The 23256-nt window shown below is 43.8% G+C and overlaps 4 protein-coding genes across 5 annotated transcripts; 2 read left to right on the top strand and 2 right to left on the bottom strand.

Moving 5' to 3' along the window:
• Window positions 1-964: 964 nt before the first annotated feature.
• tmcc2 (transmembrane and coiled-coil domain family 2) lies at window positions 965-7632 on the top strand. Its single transcript, XM_021569334.3, has 5 exons — window positions 965-1224; window positions 3923-4297; window positions 4956-5569; window positions 5974-6109; window positions 6245-7632. The coding sequence occupies exons 1-5, from the start codon at window positions 1207-1209 to the stop codon at window positions 6542-6544; spliced, it is 1443 nt and encodes a 480-aa protein (XP_021425009.2). The 5' UTR covers window positions 965-1206; the 3' UTR covers window positions 6545-7632.
• Window positions 7633-8735: 1103 nt separating this feature from the next.
• On the bottom strand, window positions 8736-16807 carry LOC110494356 (ubiquitin carboxyl-terminal hydrolase 49). 2 transcript variants are annotated; one of them, XM_021569336.3, is made up of 7 exons: window positions 16654-16807; window positions 15260-15373; window positions 13612-15084; window positions 13201-13411; window positions 12408-12516; window positions 12001-12206; window positions 8736-11506 (listed from the first exon to the last, which is right to left on the bottom strand). In XM_021569336.3, the coding sequence occupies exons 3-7, from the start codon at window positions 15013-15015 to the stop codon at window positions 11403-11405; spliced, it is 2034 nt and encodes a 677-aa protein (XP_021425011.2). In that variant the 5' UTR covers window positions 15016-15084; window positions 15260-15373; window positions 16654-16807; the 3' UTR covers window positions 8736-11402. The 2 variants fall into 2 exon arrangements, with proteins under 2 accessions (XP_021425011.2, XP_021425012.2); XM_021569337.3 differs by having other exon boundaries at window positions 15675-16730.
• A 317-nt stretch (window positions 16808-17124) lies between these two features.
• Window positions 17125-18891, bottom strand: med20 (mediator complex subunit 20). Its single transcript, XM_021569340.3, has 4 exons — window positions 18762-18891; window positions 18304-18449; window positions 17912-18165; window positions 17125-17801 (listed from the first exon to the last, which is right to left on the bottom strand). Exons 1-4 carry the CDS (start codon window positions 18773-18775, stop codon window positions 17580-17582), a joined length of 636 nt encoding a protein of 211 aa, XP_021425015.1. The 5' UTR covers window positions 18776-18891; the 3' UTR covers window positions 17125-17579.
• Window positions 18836-22544, top strand: bysl (bystin like). The gene is made up of 7 exons (XM_021569338.3): window positions 18836-19462; window positions 19690-19849; window positions 20109-20247; window positions 20376-20509; window positions 20626-20786; window positions 21258-21360; window positions 21606-22544. Exons 1-7 carry the CDS (start codon window positions 19189-19191, stop codon window positions 21958-21960), a joined length of 1326 nt encoding a protein of 441 aa, XP_021425013.1. The 5' UTR covers window positions 18836-19188; the 3' UTR covers window positions 21961-22544.
• Window positions 22545-23256: the final 712 nt, after the last annotated feature.

Below are 23256 nucleotides of genomic sequence, written 5' to 3' on the forward strand. Positions count from 1 at the left end.
TGGGTCAGTGTGCGGGGGTACAGGTTAGAGGTAATTTGTACATGTAGGTAGGGGTAAAGTGACTATGCATACAGAATAAACAGCGAGTAGCAGCAGTGTAAAAACAAATGGAGAGGGGAGATCAATGTAAATAGTCCGGGTGGCCATTTGATAAATTGTTCAGTCTTATGGATTGTGGGTAGAATCTGTTAAGGAACAAGGAATGGTGATGTGAACTTTAGTTCTGTGTGGATTTTCATGATTGCTGATATCTGTGATATGATCCTCCAGTATGTGTGCAGGTTATTGTATATTGTTGAAAATAAATGTTAATCCAAAAAATAAAACCCTTTATTGTGCTTATTCATAAAGAACCCTCAATAAAAACAAATTATGTTATAAACATAACGGAGAATGTAAGTATGACTGTGTGAGACATAGGCTATCAGTAATAAATAATGTATCAAACATGATGTATCAAACTGTTAGAGTAATTCAATAATTTGACAAAGTCAAAGTTATCCATTGTCAATCTGAAAAAGAGAGAAAAATATTGTATTTAAAGAATTGTCATCAAAGTGGTGAAATCCTCAAGCCAGGTACTAAAGTTCAAATCAAATCAAATCAAATTGTATTTGTCACATACACATGGTCACATACACATGGTTAGCAGATGTTAATGCGAGTGTAGCGAAATTCTTGTGCTTCTAGTTCCGACAAAGTTACTTGTGCCTTGGTGACCAACTCGTTGTCGGCCTGTATAATGCTGCTGCATCGTGGGACACTGAAGATAGGGCACTCATTTTTAAGCTTGGCCGTAGCTCCACATTCTTTACAAACCACTGCAGCAGCCCTCCATAAACATGCGTGGGGCGGTGTATATTCAGGGTTTAATGGATGAAGGGGCTGCGATAAGTCCTGACACAAGCCCTTCTGTTCTCCCATCCTCCCTCCCCCTCTATGCTTCCCTGGTCTCAGCCCACACAGTCACACGCACGCGTGAGCTAAACTGTCCCCCCTCATCATCTGTGACTCAGCTCACGCAGCTGCGATAGAGCAGGGTGGCTAACGTTTGAGAAGGGGAAAGAGAGGGAGGGAAAGAAAGAAAGAGAGAGACGCAGAGGCAGACAGAGCGAGCGTACAATATACAAAAGAGTGCAAGAGCAGAGAGAGCGAGAGAAAGAGAGATGGAAGACAGGGAGGCTGCAGACATCTTTGCTATCAACAATGGAGCATGAAGCTCTGGTAAGGCGATAGGCTGACATTGGGGAGGGGAGTGACATTGAGGAGAGGGGGTCTCGCGTGACCACGGGGAGGGTGGGGGGTGAAGGATGGGCCTCCAACATAGACCTGCAGTGGCACTGCCAATCTTGGATTAAACAGTATGGTAATGTTCTCTAATCTGTCACTGCACAGGTTTTGTCTCATCATCCTTTTATGTTGACGTCCATTCTCATTGACACGGTGCCCCTGCTTCTGCTCTGGTTTCCAGGAACATCGGTCATTGCTGTGTGTGTGTGTGTGTGTGTGTGTGTGTTATTTTTGTCTTATTATCCATCCAGAGAGGAATGAACATTGTGTATTTCTTCCCTTCTTCATCCAGTCTGTAACTACATAAGCTTTTCATTAGCTCTCATTGGAATAAAATGAATAGATGAATTTGTCCTTTAAAATCATATGCTTATGTTTCAATGCAGCTACCTGATTGTAACCTACTTTCTTAGTGTCGCCTGCTTGTCAGTGGATCTGTTGGAAAATAGTTCAGGGCTGTTGGGCTTATCTGAGACCTCTTTCACATGCTAGTAAAATGCTAATAAAGCCTCAGTGGCCTGACTAGGTGAATTAGGGTAGCACTAACTGAAAGATGTGTGGTGTCAGTTGTCTTCCCTGTTTCCTGTCTGCTCTGCTGGGGTTGGTGACAGTAATGTTGTGATGTCTGCCCAGTCAACATGGGGTAATAATTAAACACAACAAATCCCCCATCAGAAACAACTAGATGTTTTTTCATCCTATGTAAACAGTCCACAGATGGTTGTCTTTCAGTTAGATCTTGTTACGAGGTTCATCACTGAGGGAGATTAGACCCATTGTTTGTTGAGCTGCCTGCCACGTAGCAGGGTTGAAGTGATGGAGTACCCTCCCAGGCTTATGTCATGCAGCATCACACCACTAAATCATACCTCACACAAGCTTCAAAAGGATAGAATTGGTAGTGCAGATTTTTATACAAAGCAGGCGACTGTTGTGTTTTATTAACTAAAATAGCTAATAATCATGGTATGCATCATTGTCTTAGGCCTAACCCTCATCATCACCATCATCAGGGCAATGTGTTAAGATATTCATGTGAATTAAAATATACACGATATATACAAAAGTATGTGGATGCCCCTTAAAATGAGTGGATTCTGCTATTTCAGCCACACCCATTGCTGACAGGTGTATAAAATTGAGCACACTGCCATGCAATCTCCATAGACAAACATTGGCAGTAGAATGGCCTTACTGAAGACCTCAGTGACTTTCAATGTGGCACTGTCATAGGATGCCACCTTTCCAACAAGCCAGTTTGACAAATTTCTGCCCTGCTAGAGCTGCCCCGGTCAACTGTAAGTGCTGTTATTGTGAAGTGGAAATGTCTAAGAGCAACAACGGCTCAGCTGCGAAGTGGTAGGCCACACAAGCACACAGAACGGGACCGCCGAGTGCTGAAGTGCATAAGCGCGTAAAAATTGCCTGTCCTCGGTTGCAACACTCACTACCAAGTTCCAAACTGCCTCTGGAAGCAATGTTAGCACAATAACTGTTCGTCGAGAGCTTTCTGAAATGGGTTTCCATGGCCGAGCAGCCGTGCACAAGCATAAGATCACCATGCGCAATGCCAAGCCTCGGCTGGAGCGGTGTAAAGCTCGTCACCATTGGACTCTGGAGCAGTGGAAACTCGTTCACTGGATTGATGAATCACGCCTCACCGTCTGGCAGTTCACCCCCAATGCATAGTGCCAACTAAAGTTTGGTGGAGGAGATATAATGGTCTGGGGCTGTTTTTCATGTTTCGGGCTAGGCCACTTAGTTCCAATGAAGGGAAATCTTAACGCTACAGCGTACAATAACATTCTAGACGATTTTGTGCTTACAACTTTGTGGCAACAGTTTGGGGAAGGCCCTTTCCTGTTTCAGCATGACAATGCCCCCATGCACAAAGCGAGGTCCATACAGAAATGGTTTGTCGAGATCGGTGTGGAAGAACTTGACTTGACAACCACATCGAACACCTTTGGGATGATTTGGTACACCGACTTTGAGCCAGGCCTAATTGCCCAATATCAGTGCCTGACCTCACTAATGCTCTTGTGTGGCTGAATGGAAGCAAGTCCCCACAGCAATGTTCCAACATCTAGTGCAAAGCCTCCCAGAAGAGTGGAGACTGTTATAGCAGCAAAGGGGGGACTAACTCCATATTAATGGCCAGGATTTTGGAATGAGATGTTCGACGAGCAGGTGTCCACATACTTTTGGTAATGTAGTCTATATAGTTTGCGTTTACATGTACAGTATGTACTATGAAAACACTTTTATTGAGTAAACCGTGATGGGAATGAGATATGTTTATTAAAGCTAGTGTCCTTGGTTACTACATCCATTTTTGGTATCATAAATGAATGATATATACCCATTGACTTCTTGAAGATAAAATATATAAATGTCTCATGAGTTCCCTATCAGAACCCAAAATATACAGTAAACTTGTTTTTCTCCGATGTTTGTAAACAATGTAAATGTAAACAAACACTGTATAGCCTCCAAACATGGCTAGATGGCCAGTCCTTGCATCCATAGCACTGTTTATGAATTTGAGAGTGGTTACTTCACATCAATCATGGCAACCACTTTCTTTCTGTCTGTGCACTCTGTTACCCCCCCCTCCCCCTTCCCTGCTTAGCTGGATAAAAGCGAAGTGACAACGTTGTGCCTGCCTCCCTCAGCCAGCCATGGTGGCTCTGACAGTAACATCAGCTTGGATGGGGCCGGGGTGGGGGCTGAAGGTTCAGGGGTCGTCGATCCGCAACGAACACGGCTCGCTCTGGAGCACCTGCAGCAGAAGACCCTGAAGATCACAGAGCAGATTCGCATAGAACAGGAGGCGCGAGATGACAACGTAGCTGAGTACCTGAAGCTGGCCCACAACGCAGACAAGCTGCAGGCCTCGCGCATCAAACAGGTGTTTGAGAAGAAGAACCAGAAGTCTGCACAGACCATCGCCCACCTGCACAAGAAGCTAGATCACTACCACAAGAAGCTAAAGGAGATAGAGCAGGTGAGTGTGTGTGTGTGTTTTACCCTGACTGCTGCTTTCTGACGAGATGGCACATTGTCACTTTCTAAGTAGGGTTGGATGGTATCTACATTACCATATTGATTCCCATATAATTTTTGTGGAAGTAGTGCCGTAACAGCGGGTAGTCAAAAATACCTATTTCAATACCTGGGTTTGAAAAAACAAGACATGAGATGTCACTTATTCACTACCTAAAGAAAAACTTGTATAATAGAAAAACAAATAAGAATGATTAGCTTTATCTTTCAACCACTACACACATTGATTGCAGGTATTTATTTAAAATGTACAAATATTGACCATTTCCACAGTATTGAAATCATATCACCAGTACTTCAAAATACCCTGGTATACAGTATTATCATATACTTTCCCAACCCTATCCCTAACTAGATTATCTGAGTATTCGGTTCAGACCTCTTATTGATGTGTTTATGTTCTCTGATCTCCAACCTCTGTTGTCTCACCTCCACCATTTCACTTTTATTTCCATCCCTTTCTCACCACTTCTCCATCCATATATCTACTGCTCCTCCACATCCTGTCAATCTAAGTCCCTCTTCTTCCCCCTGCCCCATTTCTTTTCATTTCTCACTCTCATCTTCCATCCCCCGTCCTCCCTCTACTCTCCTTATAGAATGGTCCAGCTCGTCAGCCTAAGGATGTGCTGCGGGACATGCAACAGGGGCTGAAGGACATGGGGGCCAATGTACGAGCAGGGTTCCATGGCTTTGGCGGGGGTATGGTGGATGGGGTCAAAGGAGGGGTGGAAGGGGTCAAAGGAGCTGTGGTGTCTAAGCCACGGGAGTTCGCCAGCTTGATCCGCAACAAATTTGGCAGTGCAGACAACATCTCCCACCTCATAGAGGACGGGGTGGGAGGGCACTCGGAGGATGTGCCTGCTCAAAGAGCCCTGAGTGGCAGTGCCACCCTGGTCTCCAGCCCCAAGTATGGTAGTGATGACGAGTGCTCCAGTGCCTCCTCTGGCTCAGCACCAGGCAGTCACTCAGGTTGGGCCGGGGGAGGAGGTGGGATGTTGGGGCATGGGCAGGTTGGCCTGGGGAGCCCCAGATTGGAAGGGCACCACCACCACCACCACCACATCCACAGCTCCTGGGACACTCTGCTGGAAGGCCTGCAGGAGATCAAGGCCAGCCAAGCCCACATGGAGGATACCATCGAGGACATGAAGAGTCAGCTGCAGAGTGACTACTCCTACATGACCCAGTGCCTACAGGAGGAGAGATACAGGTACAGACCAAAACCTTGGCCAAGACACAGAGTATGAAATGAGATTTGGTGGTATACATTGTTCTCACACTAACTGCTGAGCAAGCTAATTTGCTTTTAGCTTGTTTCAGACCAGCAGTGTAAATCATGTTCAGTGTTTTCACTCTACATGATTCATGCTGAATGATATTCATGAGGATAATTAAATAGGTCAGTAAAACTGGTACAACAGGTTTGGTACATTTTCAAATGGTCAAAATCAGAAGTAGTTGTTTTAACACATCAAATAGATTCTCAAATTAAGTGGATTGAGTGACACCTTGAAAACACCATAAATATGTACAAATCTTTCTCTAACTCGTTGAATTGGTCTTCACTTTGCTGGTCTAAATTATACATACATTTTTATCTATCTTTCTTTTTAGGTACGAGCGACTGGAAGAGCAGCTGAATGACTTGACAGAGCTGCACCAGAACGAGATGACTAATCTGAAACAGGAGCTGGCCAGCATAGAGGAGAAAGTGGCCTACCAGTCCTATGAGAGAGCCAGAGACATTCAGGTAGATACTTGGATTTACTGTATATTATGTAGTAAGATAGCACAATACTTTTTCTGTGTGACTCCATAAATGAACCCCTAATTATGTTGTAACTTTGTGTTTGTGTGTGTGTTTGTGTGGTGTGTATACATGTAGGAAGCAGTGGAGTCGTGCCTGACTCGCATCACTAAATTGGAGCTCCAGCAGCAGCAGCAGCAGGTGGTGCAGTTGGAGGGTGTGGAGAACGCCAACGCCCGTGCCTTACTGGGCAAACTCATCAACATAATCCTGGCACTCATGGCTGTAGTGCTGGTCTTTGTCTCCACCCTGGCCAACTTCATCACCCCACTCATGAAGACCCGAGCACGGGTGGCCGCCACGGTCATGCTGGCTCTTTTCCTGTTCATCCTCTGGAAGCACTGGGACTTCCTGGAGCTGTGGCTACTGCCCACCTGAGCTCCCCACAGCCAATCACCCACTCCCCTGTGTCTGAGTGACCAGGATGTGGACAGAGGGACCACATTGATACACTAAGCTGCCCCAGACAAACTAAAAGTCTGGAACTCAGTCATATTTCTGAAAGGAAACCGTTGCACTTTTTTCATAGGGTTTATGCTTGGAGAGTTGAACTTATGAGTGTTGTAAGGCACAAAACCTTTTCTTTACAAAGCAACTGACGAAGACTCCCGTTGGATGGCAGATGGTGGCCATTTTTGGTTGAGAGACTTCTTAGGAGGTGATTTAATGGTGATTACAAGGAACCCGAGAAACTATCTGCCTGGTCGCTTGGCAACTCAAGCATTTTCTCTTTCTCTTGACTATTCTAGTGGCGTCAACTCACCATCGTAGTCACTATGATTTCATTACAATTTGGGAATTAATGTTGAAATTCTTTGACACATCTCAAAATTGTAGTGTAGGCCATCACTTAAAAATGATAATAGATAGAATAACAAATTATGCTTTGCTAAACCATGTTTGCTGTTACAGTTCCTTTGTACTGAGCCAATTGTATATTTGGAGGACATGGCTTAGCAAAAGGATTGCTTTTTTTCTGAATGTTAGGGTATGTACTACTCATGCATGTCCTCACGTGTGCATTTGTACCTGTGTGATGCACTTGGCATGAGTAACATTCCAACACCTACAGAAATACACGTTGCTCTTTTCTCGGTATTCTGTTGTCTATAGACAGTTTGTACCTAAATGTTCTTCTCCATATTAATTCTAAAACAGTCAACTAAATCACTTCTGGTGTTTAAACTACACTTTTTGGGTGCATCAATCGTTTTCGTCTCTTATGTGTGATGTAAAGGAGAACTTGAGGGCCAGGATGTATTCTGGTGAGATGGATCCTCACAACTACTGAATGATCTATTAGCTATTCTGAGCATCAATGCCATTCCATAACCACCGTTGTAGAGCAGCTAAGAATCTATGTAACGTCAGATCCACAGCATGTTTGACCATTGCTTCCATATTTCTATCCAGTTTGCTAACTCCATCACAACTGTTCCATTCTTAATAAATCAATTCTGAAACTATGCTAATGTTGCATGATATTGGAAAGTCGGATGGTTTTCATGGAACTGTGTATATCTAACAGTATCGACTACAGAGAGAAGAATAATAATACTAAGTAATCAGTGATAGCCTGTGATCTGTATCATGAAAAAGGTACTAATTTCAAAGACAGTCCCTCAATGTACCCCCCTGCAAAATTTAACTCCAGGCTGGTTCAATCTAAAGGTTTGTATATCAACTCCCTGTAGGAGACAGTTTGTTTAAGCAGTAACCTATAATAAGTGCATCTTTTTACTAATCGAGTGTCCATCATGGGTCAGCAGCGTAGCCTAGTGTTAAGAGCATTGGACTAGTAACCGAAAGGTTGCAAGATTGAATCCCCGAGCTGACATGGTACAAATCTGTCGCTCTGCCCCTGAACAAGGCAGTTAACCCACTGCTCCTAGGCCGTCATTGAAAATAAGAATTTGTTCTTAACTGACTTACCTAGTTAAATAAAGTTTTTTTTATTTTTTATTCAGTGTGGGCTGGGTTGAGTTTACAATTGGTTTCACATCTAAAATACTGTATGTGCTTACAGACATGCAGTGAACAGCCTCTAAAAATAATATGTGACCAGGTAACCAATTGGATTTCAAATGGTTTGGGTAGGACAACACATAGGTTTGTTCTGTTGCCATTTATGAGTTCATTGTTCTTAGCAACAGTACAAAATAAACTAACTATGGAACACTTAAAGGATAAGACTGAGCCCTAAAAAAAACAATTTGTCATGGTTGCCAGGTGCAGTTAGACCTCCCTTGATCAGTTTATAAAAATAATATCCATATTTTCCACCAGGAGGTGCCTTTGTGCAGATGAAACTCACCTATGGGATTGTGGATATTAATATTATTTTTGAAAATTGATAAAGGGAGGTCTTACATGTTCAAGGGAATTCTTATTGGATGTGCTAGTAGTTAGCGCGACAAAATCAAGAAATTTACTGAACCTGAAAAATCGACTCTAGAAAAACACAGTAAGTTAATATAGTGAGAAACACTGACAGTTTAAGACAGCCCGTCAATCTAAGAGGTTACAGCTGGTAGTACATTAAACAAAATATGCAAGTGACACACAAAAATGTAAGTATTTTCTTGTTTTTTAATCATTGTCAGGCAAACCCCATATGACAATTACATTGATGACAGGTGCTTTTACAATACAGAAGAGATCATGACAGGCCAATGGAAAGGCCATACCTGACCTTAAAAAGAAAGACATTCATCGTCATTAGATTATTCCAACTTTACAGTTCACATAAATGAATTTTGTACACTGAACAAAAATATAAACGAAAGTGTTGGTCCCATGTTTCATGAGCGGAAATAAAAGATCCCAGAACTGTTCCATACACACAAAAGCATATTTCTCTCAAATTCTGTGCACAAATTGGTTTACATCCCTGTTAGGGAGCATTTCTCCTTTGCCAAGATAATCCATTCACCTGACAGGGGTGGCATATCAATAAGCTGATTAAATAGCATGATCATCACACAGGTGAACCTTGTGCTCGGGACAATAAAAGGCCACTAAAATGTGCCGTTTTGTCACAACACAAAGCTACAGATGTCTCACGTTGAGGCAGCATGCAATTGGCATGTTGACTATAGGAAAGTAGATGAAACTGTGGGTTTGCACAACCAAAGAATTTCTGCACAAACTGTCAGAAACCGTCTCAGGGAAGCTCATCTGCATGTACACCATGGTCTTGACCTGACTGCAGTTCAGCGTCGTAACCGACCAGTGGGCAAAGCAAATGATAATCTTCACAGATGAATCCCAGTTTCAACTGTACCGGGCAGATGGCAGACAGTGTGTATGGCGTTGTGTGGGTGAGCGGTTTGCTGATTTCAACGTTGTGAAAAGAGTGGCGGTGGGGTTATGGTATGGGCAGGCATAAGCTAGGACAACGAACACAATTGCATTTTATCGATGGCAATTTAAAAATGCAGAGATACTGTGCCGAGATCCTGCGGTCCATTGTCGTGCCATTCAGTTGCCGCCATCACCTAATGTTTCAGTATGATAATGCACGGCCCCATGTTGCAAGGATCTGCACAGAATTCCTGGAAGCTGAAAATGTCACAGTTCTTTCATGTCCTGCTTACGCACCAGACATGTCACCCATTGAGCATGTTTGGGATGCTCTGAAGTGTACGACAGCGTGTTCAGGTTCCCGACAACATACAGGAACTTCACACAGCTATTGAAGCGGAGTGGGACAACATTCCACAGGCCACAATCAACAGCCTGATAAATTATATGCGAAGGAGATGTTGAGATGAGGCAAATAGTGTTCACACCAGAAACTGACTGGTTTTCTGATCCACACCCCTATTAAAAAAAAAAAAAAAAAAGAAGGTATCTGTGACCAACCGATGCATATCTGTATTCTCAGTCATGTAAAATCCATAGATTAGGGGCAAATTAATTCATTTATATATACTCTAACTCAGTCAAATCTTTAAAATTGTTGCATGTTGCGTTTATATTTTTGTTCAGTGTATTTGATTCATATCAAGACCAGCAGTACAATAACTCTTGAGAACCTGGCAAATTAAGACCCCAAATAGAAACAGCAGAGTAGAAAAAAACTACGTATTACAAAGCTGAAGAATTCCTGATTTTATCTTGATTTCATGTCATGATGTCACACATATATTGCTTGCAGGTGCTCCACTCCAGTGAAATGGATACCCCTCTTAACCCAAACAATTATCCCAACAACACACTCTCCAATATCTCAGTCCTTTGTTCATTCTTCCATCCATTTCTAACCATGAACAGAGTTACAGTGCACCGGACTCCAACCAGAGCCTAAACTAGCCTCTACAATTAAGGTAGGAGGAGAAGAGAGCTGCCACATGACATAGAAGTCAATAAAAGATCAGAAGGAGCCCATTGATCATGGGATCAACGACCTAAGCCCCTCCTCCATAAAGGTGCAGCATGACGCCAGTTGGCTCAATACAATTCCCATCCATATCCAAAGTAGCTTTCTGCCACACAACTCCATACCTCTGTTCAAGGTAGGGAAACGGAGTACATACAGGAATATCTACACACCATCTATACCGTTCATTCTGTTGGCCCAGACCAAGGCCTTACAGCCTGAGATATCCACAGCAGAACGTGTCAGAACGAGAGAGGTCATTGTGAGATACAGATGACACTGGGTTGGAGACTAAAATGCCCTTGGCTGACATCTCATTGTGGTTGAGAATACAGAACAGAGGTAGGCTAGGCAACATTGGTTATGGAGTGTCTGATAGTATCTGCAGGCTTGCCGTAATCCACCCAGGCTGTGAATCACCTGATGCAATTAATAATCTCTGATCCTGAGCCACAAAGGGAAAGTCAATTAGTTTAGCCACGGAAGAATTCCTATTCCGTTCCAAATGGCTGGTGTTCATCATCCCAGGAGGGAGATAAACATTGGTGGAGGATGAGGCAAGTTAACTCCTATACAATGTAAAGCACTTTGACACCTGGTGAAATATATAACTAACCGTGATCAACATTGCCTTCAGTAGCTCTCACATGGCTGTTAGCACAAACAAATGTGGGCTGAGTTGTTTCAAGCCAAGGGAAATCTAGGTGTAAACCAGGATGTAGCCTGGTAGAGGAAGTGTAACATGCCCAGGCAGACCTCTAGGCAACAGACACAGATATAGGTCTCAGTCCCCCAGACCAGGTAGACATCAGTCAGGTAGTACACCCTGGTCTAGGGTGTAGGAGGGAGAGGGGCCTAGGCAGACCTCTGGGTATAGAACAAAATGTAGGCCTGAGTGTTGCACACCTCCTCCACACTGCACACGTTCATCTCAGAGTCATTACAGTGGACCCAGAAACCTGGAAACACACACAGGGAGAGGGCTGGTTACGGCTTGGTAAACTGTGCCACCTACAGTCCCAACAGCAACTCATGTAATCTCACAGTATCAGGTTATATGGGGCAACAGGTAGCCTAGTGGTTAGAGCATTGGACCGAAAGGTTGAGGAAAGGTTGCAAGATCAAATCCCCGAGCTGACAAGGTAAAAATCTGTCGTTCTGCCCCTGAATAATGCAGTTAATCCACTGTTCCTAGGCTGTAATTGAAAATAAGTATTTGTTCTTAACTGACTTGCCTGGTTAAATAAAGGTTAAAAAATGTTATAAAATAAAAAATACTCGGAAGCAAAACGTTTATGAGAGTCAACTGCACTACACAACTAAACATTTGACCAATTCATCATGTTTTTTCAAATCTGAAAAGACCAAGTGAAAATCCTGCCTAAACTACAGGCTATTCTAAAACAGAGTTATTAGCTTGGATGCAAGTGTCTGGTATCTTGGTCCCACTTACCTCCCTCGGTGTTGTAGCAGTATGCAGTGTAGTGCCCTGAGCCAAAGCCTTTCCCGTGGTGCATGACTACAGCAGACAGGTCGTAGGTGTAGCCCTCTCTGTGAACCGACTGGCCAGAGTCTGTGCAGCAGTAGGGCTCTATGTTCAAAACCTGGTCAAAGGCCACATGGACGCCAATCTTCTCCCTGTGGTTCCGGCCTGACCATCTGTCACAGAACAGGGATTGGTTATCTTATGCTTGTCCTTGTTACAAGACATCCTCTTGCATAAATATACAATCCTACCAACTAAACCATAACACACATTTGGAAACCAAGAAGGACAGACAATCAGTGGGTGTAAATCTTGACTGTGCAAGCAGACCAAGTCTTCAAATGCAGTAGACAAACTGGGTGTTTGAAGCTAACCTGAAGCGTTTGAGGTGCAGCCGTAGAACCTGAGGTAGGCGGTAGATCAGCAGCTGCTTACATGCCTCTGACAGAACCAGGGGCTTGTGGGACGTCTTCCGTCTTTTCCCTGACAATTATAAAACATACAGGTCACAGAAGTGTAACATGGAGGTACAGGACGTGACCACTAGAAAAGCATAACTATATTGTGATTACCCCAAAAGCACAAACTCAGTTTCACTTTCAATATCAATCAATTGGCTAATTAGTCAAATAAAATCTAGCCCGAAAAGAGAGAAACACACAATAGTGCTCCCCAGCGTGTAGTCCTAGAAAACAGAATTTAGTTACCTCGGGTTCATTCAACCATTCCTATGGGGAAACACATACCTAGGAGATCTTATGGGTTTTGTTCTATGAGATAATATCAGTCAGTTAACATGATCTTTATGAATTATGACACGTTTGTGCTTTTTTTTAATTAAATGCTTAAAAATTCAAAAAGTGACTTCAGTTGATTATGATCTCATAGAACAAAATGTATAAGATCTCCTAAGCTTGTGCTTATCACAGACCTTATTTTCAGTGTGTATCCAAAACCTACAAAAACATGAATTACCCCATAGGCTTTGTCCAACAAACCATGGCGGCACTAGTGCCTACAAAAAGACGCCATTACTATTGCTCTCTATAGGCCTACTTCCCTAACCTTGATTCCGGTCGAATAGCTGAATAAAAAGAACAGCAAAATAAAGTACAGGAGGATTTGTCTATTCCATTAACAGACATTAGTCTCTGTCCCAGTACTAACTGTTGCAGTGGTTGCAAGCATAGATGCTGCCCTCCAGAGCCTCTGTCTCAGTGAACTTGGCCAGCATCTCAGTGAGGGAGCAGCTGCGCTGGTAGGCCAGAGACGCAGCCGAGCCCTTCTCCGTGCTGTGGTAGCGCTCCGGGAACTCCAGGGACAGGTCCCAGAATGGCTCCACCGTGTTTGACTTATGCTTACAGGACAGACAAGTCACCTGGAGGGACAAAGGGATAACCAAGCAAACATTTCACCAAGGGGTTATTGTTTGAAAACCCAGACAGAGCCGCCATCTAAGTCCTGGTTTGCAACTGTGATTAATAAACAAGTGACTACCCTCAGCCATGATAGGGTGAAGGTCAAATCTAAATGAATGTGTTGAGTACTGTTGTCATGGGAATGAGTAGAATCCCTTACCTGGCTGAGTAGCTGTCCGTGAAAGATCGTGTTGAGGACCTTGAGCACCTGCTTGGACAGCTTCCTCTGGGTGATAGGGATGACGATCCTGCGCTTGCTGCCCTCTGACTCCAGCTCTTGCTGCACCTTGTCCAGCAGCTCACACAGGAACTCCTGGGCATCCTGCTGGTCGTAGCCACGGAACGCTGGGATCAGGTTCCACACAGAGTGCAGCATGGCAAAGGGCGACACCAACGACCATCGGCCAGACCACATGACCCTGAACAATGTGTGCAGCTCGTGGCACAGTGACATCTGCTGGCGGGTGGAGGATCGCGGCTCTTTGGGCTGGACCAGCTCTGCCGCGTTTAGGCAGGGGGGCGAGCTCTGCTTGCTGACAGCAGGGAGACCCCCACTGGCTGCCTTCCCCATGCCACGTCCCAGAGGGCAGCCTGGTGTGACTGCACTACCACTCCCCACCACAGCCCCAGCCACACCCTGGTTTGTCTTGGCCAGCAGCTCCTCAGTCTCACACATGTCCAATGTGAGGAAGCACTCCCTGAATTTCTGCAGGTGGCTCAGCACCTGTAAGATAGAGTTCATGTAGCACGTGTTCCCAAGGTTGCGTAGCCCAGTGACCCCCGGGGCCAGTCTACGACGGGTCGCTTTATGGGAGGAGTAGTACCTCCGTACTTTGGGTTTACGAGTCCTGCCATTGCTGGGGGGCTTCAGGGATAGAAGGGAGGGTTTTTTGGGCGGAGGCAGACGCTCCGGAGGGTCGCGGAACTTCAGGGGGATAAGTGTGATGGTTGAGCGAGGAGCCTGGGTAAGCAGCCTGGCACTCTTCCTGGGTGGCACATTGGCCAGCTCTCCCATGAGTCTCCTCTTCATCTCATTCTTCTGGCGCCGGACCTCCTCCTTCTCCTGCTCAAGTTTCTCCTCCCGCTGGCTCTGTTCCTCCTGCTGCCGGTTCCTCCAGCGGCGCAGCATCTTCCCCAGCAGCACCTTCCTTCGGTGCCACAGGGCTGTCTGCATAGCAGGCTGGGGCCCGCTCTCACCCACCCAGGGGTTACAGTCACCCCCTGCAGAGGAGCGCAGGGAGCGCCTGCCAGGGCTACGCACAGTAGAGAGCGCCCCCCGCAGGAGCTTGAGGTCTCCTTCAGCATTGTCGTTGAGCACATAGTCTCCACAGGCGAAGCAGAAGACATCCAGCTCCCGTACTTCCATGGCCAGGGGGTGGTTTGACTCCTGGAAGTGTTTGAGGGAGTGCTCTTCCATGAAGCGGCCACAGGCCACATGAGAGCACTTGAGACAGGCCCACACTGACTCGGTGGTGCAGCAGTCCATGCAGCGCCATTTCTGTGAGTTGAGGATGGAGTGTTCGTGGCCTAGGCGAAGACGCCCCACGTGCTTACAGCGGTCCATCTCTCCAAATGCACATGTGCCTGCCCACAGCGTCAGGACACACGCCTCTGTGCCAAGCAGCAGCTCATCCTGCAGGAGGGAAAATAAGATCAACTTCAGTAAATCACAGGGATAGAAATCAACCACTTAATTTCAGATACAAAATGTGTTCTCTATTTGAAAGTAAACTGACTGGTGTAGTGTGTGGAAAAGATTGAGGACCAAGAATATGAACTTGCACACCATGTAAGCTTGTTTTACTTACTGTAAAAAACACTGCGCTCTGATTTAGGTCCGTGTTCTTTCAACATAAGCAAAGGAACCTTCACAGGTGCAATCAATCAGCTTCACTCATGTCTGGTTCGGGGTCCTGAATAAACTGAAAATAAAATCGGAAAAGAGGTTGTGCTTGTATAGCGAGTTTTTTTTACTTAACAGTTGACAGATTAAGACATTAATTTGAGCAAAGCAAACACGTTTCTAACAAACTTAAAGCATGTAGCTAGTTCACTATGTCTGAACATTTACTCGACAGTTTCTTAGCAGAATTTAACAGTTTATAAACAAATTATAATCATGTTAGGCAATTGAGTTGAGCAGTTTAACACTATTAGTCTGACTTAAAATTAAGAAACAATCGATTTATCCATAACAACAAACAAAGGAATCAAACTGCATACTTTTTTTCTGCTGGTCAACATGCATTGGTTTGGCGACCAATCATTTCGTTCGATTCAAACTACTAACTAGTTCACTTAGGTTAGCAGTTTTCCATCTTGGCTTGCCAACTTGCACCAGTCTTGCCATATAACGTGGCGTCTCGGCTCGTGCCACAATGAAAATGTAACGTTAGCTACTCACTCCAGCTGACCACTCGACGCGGGTTAGAGTGTGTTCTTGTTCACTTAACTAGCAAGTTCCAACTTATTGTCATGTTTAATTAGCTTTAACGTTACCTAGCTCGCCAACAGACAGATATCTAGCTACTTGTTGGTAACGTTAGCTAACGTTAACTACCCAGCTAGCTAGCTATGATGGTTAGCTAGCTAGGGCGATTAAGTTTTACAACACATTCACTGTATTTCTTCAATCATTTGGCTAATGGTACAATAGCCGACATTGTGATCAAATAAAGAAAATGTAAAATGTCCTCATAATGGTGTCCCTTATACCGGTGTAATGTATTTATTTAGTTTAACACATTGCAGAGAAACAATAGCCTGATGGCTAGCATTTGCTAAGCTAGCTAGGCTTGCTAGCCATCAGAACAAAGACTAGTCTGAAATCCACACTTGTGAACACTGAACAACTTCTAGTTGATATGGTTGACTACACGGAGGGGGTGAAAAAAAATCACTGCGATTTTGTCATCTAACTAGCTAGCTTGCTAGAATCCACAGAGCCGCAATGTAAACAAAGCTAAATGTGTCGTATATAAACTTTTGAGTACATCTTCAAACAACACACCGGGAGGTCAATATACAAATAAAGTCACAGATACTCAGAAAACCTGCAATGTAGCTATCTAGCTAACCGTAACATGAACCCATAACTTTCAGAGGTTGACAAAACAGTACACGACAATGTCAGTAGTTGATCCATAAAATAACTGTTTGTTGTATTTGTAAAAAATACAAAATGAATTTCGCTTCTATTTACCGCCATCATCTGCACGCGAAAGCTGTTTTAGACCTCGAGACAACCGAACTATTTCGGTCCTGGAATCAAGTCATTCTGATTGGATTGAACTGATCCCTCTTCCGTCGAGCTTTAGCTCTCATTGGTACAGACAGGATGTAGCGTTCATTACTATGGTCGTGAAAAGATCCAAACTGATCGGATGGTTATTATTACCATACCAAACCATTTTTGTTATTACCCATAGTAGTCCTCATGAGCTCAGTTGGTAAACCCTATGTCATTTTTACAAGTCATGGCTTTTCACCTGGAGACTGATACATTATTGGCATACTTTTCCCATTCATAACAGCTGACAAAGTCCCCTATAAACCATTCATGACAGGACTGTACTTGGTGAAAAACACCAGCAACAGTATACAAAATATGCATATGGTTAATAAGTCTAATATATTTCCAAAAATACTTATGAAAAAGAGGATCTTAATCAAGTAAGGTAAACATAGGTTTATTGAAAAAAAAAAAAAAAACAGTGTTACTAAGTGTTGTCAGACAATGTTTTAAATAAAAAATAACCAACTATTAGTAGGACCATAATGCCCAGATACAACATTGGTATCTAAACTGAAGGTCCTTTAAACCGATTACTCACAAGGATAATCCACAAGACACATTTGGGACACATCATTATTCCTTCAAGAGTTCAGACTTCAACCAGTAAGGCTTTGTTCTCATTTTTGCCATGATATATTCCTTGCAGTGATTGTGAAATGCTTCAAAAAGTTTGAGTTGCTGTACTGACACTCAGTACAATTTAAGTTACACAACATTGTGGTTTAAGATTACATGTTCCTTGTGTTGGGGTGTGGAGGAAGTACTGCTGTACTCTTGGTGGTGCTTCTTTATCGGCTGAGATTATCCAGGACAATCCTGCTACCATGAAGATGTCAACGTGTGGTCCCTGGGAGCACCTGCTGTTTGCGCACTTTGCTGAACAACTCCAGGTACTGGGTCATGGTGTCAACACAGTCCGCAGGCACATAGAGGCCCTCAGGCTTGGTGGCGAACACAGAGGGCAGCTCCGGGATGCTGGGGCCCAGGAAGCTTTGCATGAACTCTTTCATCAGGTTCCAGCAGTCCCCAGGGACCACACAGGGACAGTACTCCACCTAAACAAATAAAGAGATTTGATCGTGGACATCAGTTTAGAAAAAGTGTAACACAGATAAAAAAAAAACTTTACCCTCCATTTTGATAATTGTCTGTACAGACCACTCACCTCTACTGATATTCCCCTCGCGCTGGAGCTCATTGTTACTGCTCCAACCTTTATCAGGAAATCACAATAGCGGTAGCGGGAACCACGGCTCTCTACCTTGTGCCCCTTGGCGTTCTGGAAGTGGCTTTTCAGCTTAATCATGAGCACGTCAAAGTTTCCATCTGCTGTGAGGCAGGGACCTCCTTCGAACAGGGCTAAGCAGCTCAGGGGGGTTTCTGAGTTATGCATCACATACAGGAGTTTGGTGGGCTGGCCTGTGACAAACAGAGAGAAAAGAAAGACGGTTGTTGCCCCCTTGTGGGTATTTGAAGGATGTAGTCCAATGAATTACATGACAAGATATGAAAGACAATTTTGTTCATGTCATAGCTTTGCAGTACAACTTTAGTTACCGCTGGCATTTCCTGTGGCATGGTACGTCTCACAGTCCACAGTAAAGTTTCCCTGCTTCACAGCGCTCAACTGCTCTAACTTCTTGTGCAGAATGTCTATTGTCTGCTGCACACTCTTTCCCTCTGCCAAAGGCACCTGACACACACTAAGCAAGGGAGACAACACACAGAGTATAACTGTTAATAACATTAAGATATTGTTCAGCATTGACTTACTGATTTCCAAAAATCACATATTGAAACAATGTCAGATCTGAATGGTGATGTAAGATGATAGAAAGCTTGGAAGAAAAATCAACCAGGTGACAGATCATTGAGTTGTGTACTGTTTCATGTGGATCCACATGGGATCTAGGGCTATGTAAAATACCAGGTGTGATAAGTAACGTAGCTAGCTAGCAATTTATATTTTGTTAGATACAAGTTTGATTAAAAAAAAGCAAACAATAGAATCTCACCAAGTCACCCCCATTGATTCAAGACGGTTGTTATTTTCTTACTACGAAAACGTACACGCTTCCTGCTGAAAAACGGTCTGTTTCCGGTATTAGGAGGAAATTAGGTAATCTGTCTGCGCCTACGTTTTTCTCGTGCGAAGAACATTTTAATACACTCATTTTGTTCATATACATTTTTTGAAGATGGAACAATTCCAATATATCCAGTAATACATACCAAAGACATATGCGATGTTTCCTTTTCTAAATGTCTCTGGTATTATGTTTCGTCTCCGATAGGACGTCACTTCCGTTGGATAAAAAAAAAGCACGTGTGTTGACTGGAACTTTGGTGAGAATTTCCACATTAGCTACTTTATGAATTGTTAAACTAACTAGCTAGATTAATAGTACATTTCTAACAGGTCTGTATAATAAACTAGCACAGATGCCGAAAGTGAAGAAACCCAAATGTGGAGGTGGGGAGAAAAGTGGCGACGGAATGGTTGCGCTTGCTGACCAGATTCTTCAAGGGGATATGGTTCGAGTACATGGCCGAGTGAAGACCAGGGATCAACGGGGAGAAGATGAAGATGAGGACGAGTACGTGGACGAACGCCTATCAAGGAAGATCCTGGAGCAGGCACGAATCCAACAAGAAGAACTACAGACAGAATATGGTTTGGCACCAGAGGTCAAGAAAAAGCAAGCCACTGTTTTAGGTAACGTTGAGGTGGATTTGCAAGCCAGAAAATGCCTATCTGCTTTTGTTTTTTTGTCTTGCTAGCTAGCTATCCACAACAACCACACATTACTTTACACTTGACTACTGAGAACGTTTGCATGGAGGTCAAATCCAGTCATTGTTATTCTTGAAGTGTTGTGCTATGCTCAGTTATACTGGTGGTACAGTTTCATGGAATATCGATGTTGTCTTATGTCCTTGCAGGGCCAGATTCTCAGGATGCAGACTCTGATGAGGAGTGGCCGGCACTGGGTGAAGCCGGGGCCGGTGAGGAGGCAGAGGCTAACTGTGGTACAGAAGTGGTGGTGGACCCAGAGGATGAGAAAGCTATGCAGATGTTCATGAACAAGAATCCTCCCATGAGGTACAGCATGAGGCCCCAAAACTCTGAGCCAAACCACTGAGCTAAAAACTGTTATTGCAGTGAAAAATCTTGATGATGAAGGATTTGCCATTTTCTGTCTTTATTTTGTTTGTTAAAGACACCTAGATTCAATTGAATGACAACAGCTCTATCATGCCATAAAAGGGAATTTCATGTTGTCTCTTCCAAAAAAGAATCATAACTTTGTAGCTGAATATGGATTTCCTCAGTGTTGTCCTTGTTCTGGGGTTTTCTTCAGACGAACTCTAGCAGACATCATCATGGAGAAGATCACAGAGAAGCAGACAGAGGTGGGGACAGTGATGTCTGAGGTGTCAGGAAGACCCATGCCCCAGCTGGACCCAAGGATCATTGAAGTGTACAAAGGTGTCAACAAGGTAAGCCATGCACCTGCGTCCTCCTGTATTAATTTGCTTGGCCACATGTTGTTTTCCACTTAATCAGATTTCAGTCAGAGGCTGAATATTACCAACTATTATGAACTTGTTTTTTTCGGTTGCTCCAGGTTCTGTCAAGATATCGTAGCGGCAAGCTGCCCAAAGCTTTCAAGATCATTCCAGCACTGTCAAACTGGGAGCAGGTTCTGTACTTGACAGAGCCTGAGACCTGGACTGCGGCTGCTATGTACCAGGCAACAAGGTCTGATAAAAAATTAACAGGATGATTTGTTAACATCTATAAAAAACCTTTGTTTAATTATTAGAAAGCACCTTATGGATATTCACCGACTCTTGATTTTTCTTTTTTCTGAACAGAATCTTCTCATCCAATCTGAAGGAGCGAATGGCCCAACGGTTCTACAACTTGGTGCTACTGCCAAGGATACGAGATGACATTGCAGAGTATAAAAAACTAAACTTCCACCTGTACATGGCCCTGAAGAAGGCTCTTTTCAAGCCAGGGGCATGGTTCAAAGGTGAGACAAATCAAGAACATGTATCAAAGGGGAGAGAAATAGTCAGGTAGATAATTTAAAAGCTTGGTTGATAATCAATGTATGGTTGCCAGGATGTAATAATGGGGGGTGAAAGTAATTAAGATAATACACATTATCTGTCAGGTATTCAACATTTTTGCCAAAGATACTACTTAGTGGGTTTTGTTCTGAGTTCACTTTGGCAATCAGCCAAAAGATAGTCATTGTCACTAGGTGGCAGTATTGTCTAACCAGATCAGACTGAATCAGATTTAGAAGGTTCAGTTCTTTGTGAATTTGGTTGGGTTGCCCAAAAAGTTACATATTGCAGCTTTTAACATTTCTTGTGCATTTGTACTATGTGTTGTACAGTATTTTATCTATTTGTTTCCAGGTAATTACTTTGTACCCCTTAACCCAGCATATGTTTGTGTTACTGTGTGTTCACACATTTCTATTTTTCTCACTCAGGCATCCTCATCCCGCTCTGTGAATCTGGAACATGTACTCTGAGGGAGGCTATCATCATTGGCAGCATACTCACTAAGTGCTCAATCCCTGTACTGCACTCCAGGTAAGAGACACTCTTTTACCTGTGTTATGTGTGCAATTTTGTAAGGTCTATGATGCCCTAATGCGACTGCTCGGCTTGCCACTTGGCTTGGGACTTGGTTTTTAACCATTGCAGCTTGACTGTTGCTGATCATGTAAGTGGGAATTCATGTGAATGTATGGTACAACAGTATTTAAGGAAGTAGAACAGCATGCATGGCTTGTCAGAAAATAATGCAGATAACAAATTACTGATTCTCTCTGCAGCGCTGCCATGCTGAAACTGGCAGAGATGGAATACAATGGAGCCAACAGCATCTTCCTGCGACTCTTACTGGATAAAAAATATGCCCTGCCCTTCCGTGTCCTGGATGCCCTGGTCGGCCACTTCCTGTCCTTCCGCAGTGAGAAGCGTGTCCTTCCTGTGCTGTGGCACCAGAGTCTGCTTACCCTGGCACAGCGCTACAAGGCCGACTTGGCATCCGAACAAAAGGCTGCTCTACTGGAGCTACTTAAGGTGCAGACACACCCCCAGATTTCTGCAGAGATCCGCCGGGAGCTGCAGAACTCAGAGTCCCGTGATCTGGAAACCGCTATGCCAGTCACAATGGCCATGGACTGAGTATGGAGCTGAGCAAGGCTGCACCCTCTCAGTCCCCACCTTTCCCCTCTTTCTCCCCAACGTACCATCATTCACTAAACTGCCCACAACACATGCACATATGAACTGTTTTTCCCCTGCCAAATGCTCTATCATTGCTATGGGAGATAAGAGTAAAGGCCACGAGATGGATTACAGATTAACATTCATTCAACATCCTGACTATCAAAGTGATATTATGGAATTCCTTTCTGATGTGCAAGTGAGGATGTCATTTACAAACTGAAATACATAAATGTTGTAAACAGACATTACATTTATTGAGTGGAAATGATAGAGATGTGTTTGCCAGTTTTGAGGCAATGTCGGTTTCACAAGTAAAGATAATGTATAGCTGACTTGTTTGTATGACACCTACATTTCCAAAGGAATTTAGAGAAGCTACAGCACACTGACCCTTTTGGTGGAAAAAAACTATTTTCAATGAGTGCATGTTTGTAACATGGTTAAGTAACTTAATGAAGGAAAATTATACAAAATACTATTCAAATGTTACTGTAAAAATTAACATTTTGAATAAATTATTTCCTTGGTTTAAAGTGAAATGTCTGAAGTTGCATTGCCACCATTCACAAAAAAAATCCCAGAGATGCTGACTGGTATCCTGGCCAGGTGTGACAGCTCGAGCGTTTCTGAAAGTCCCACAGTGTTAGGGGCAAGAGGACATTTCACAGCTAGCTAGAACTCGTACCTATGGATGCCTGTTCCCACTACCCAAAAACAAATCTGACTATGAGAGAGTAAGTCTGGATCATGGATGTTGAATAGTCTTGCAGATCCCCTTTAAAGGGGCAATCTGGGATTCAAACTAACAAAGCACTCACCCTGCCACTTTATTTGGTAAACAGCTGAGGAATGTGGCAGGAGAAATGTAACCACTCTCAAATACATACCGGTAGTATACACAAGGACTCTCACATATGGATACAAGGACTGACTATCCATGAGATCAAAATGATAGTCATGTTTCACTATATGGATCACTCCAATATATTGGTATCACTGCAGTGGAGGGATACATCTGAGGTGAAGATTTACTTCCGTGTACACCTGTGTCATGGCTGGTGTCCGCCCCTATATATAGACCCCATGGCCGCGACACACGTTCTCTTTCATTTTCTTGGCGGATGGCCGTATGGTTTGAGGTATAAACTTTCTGAAGTTCGCTTGGTATGTCACTGGTAAGTATAATATCTTGCGTGGATGTATACTCACAGGCTGTTTGCAGCCTGGAGCAGCTGGCCACATGCCCAGCCC

This window comes from Oncorhynchus mykiss, chromosome 17, assembly GCF_057628025.1.
Source record: "Oncorhynchus mykiss isolate SJ-2025 chromosome 17, ASM5762802v1, whole genome shotgun sequence".
Classification (NCBI taxonomy): Eukaryota; Metazoa; Chordata; class Actinopteri; order Salmoniformes; family Salmonidae; genus Oncorhynchus; species Oncorhynchus mykiss.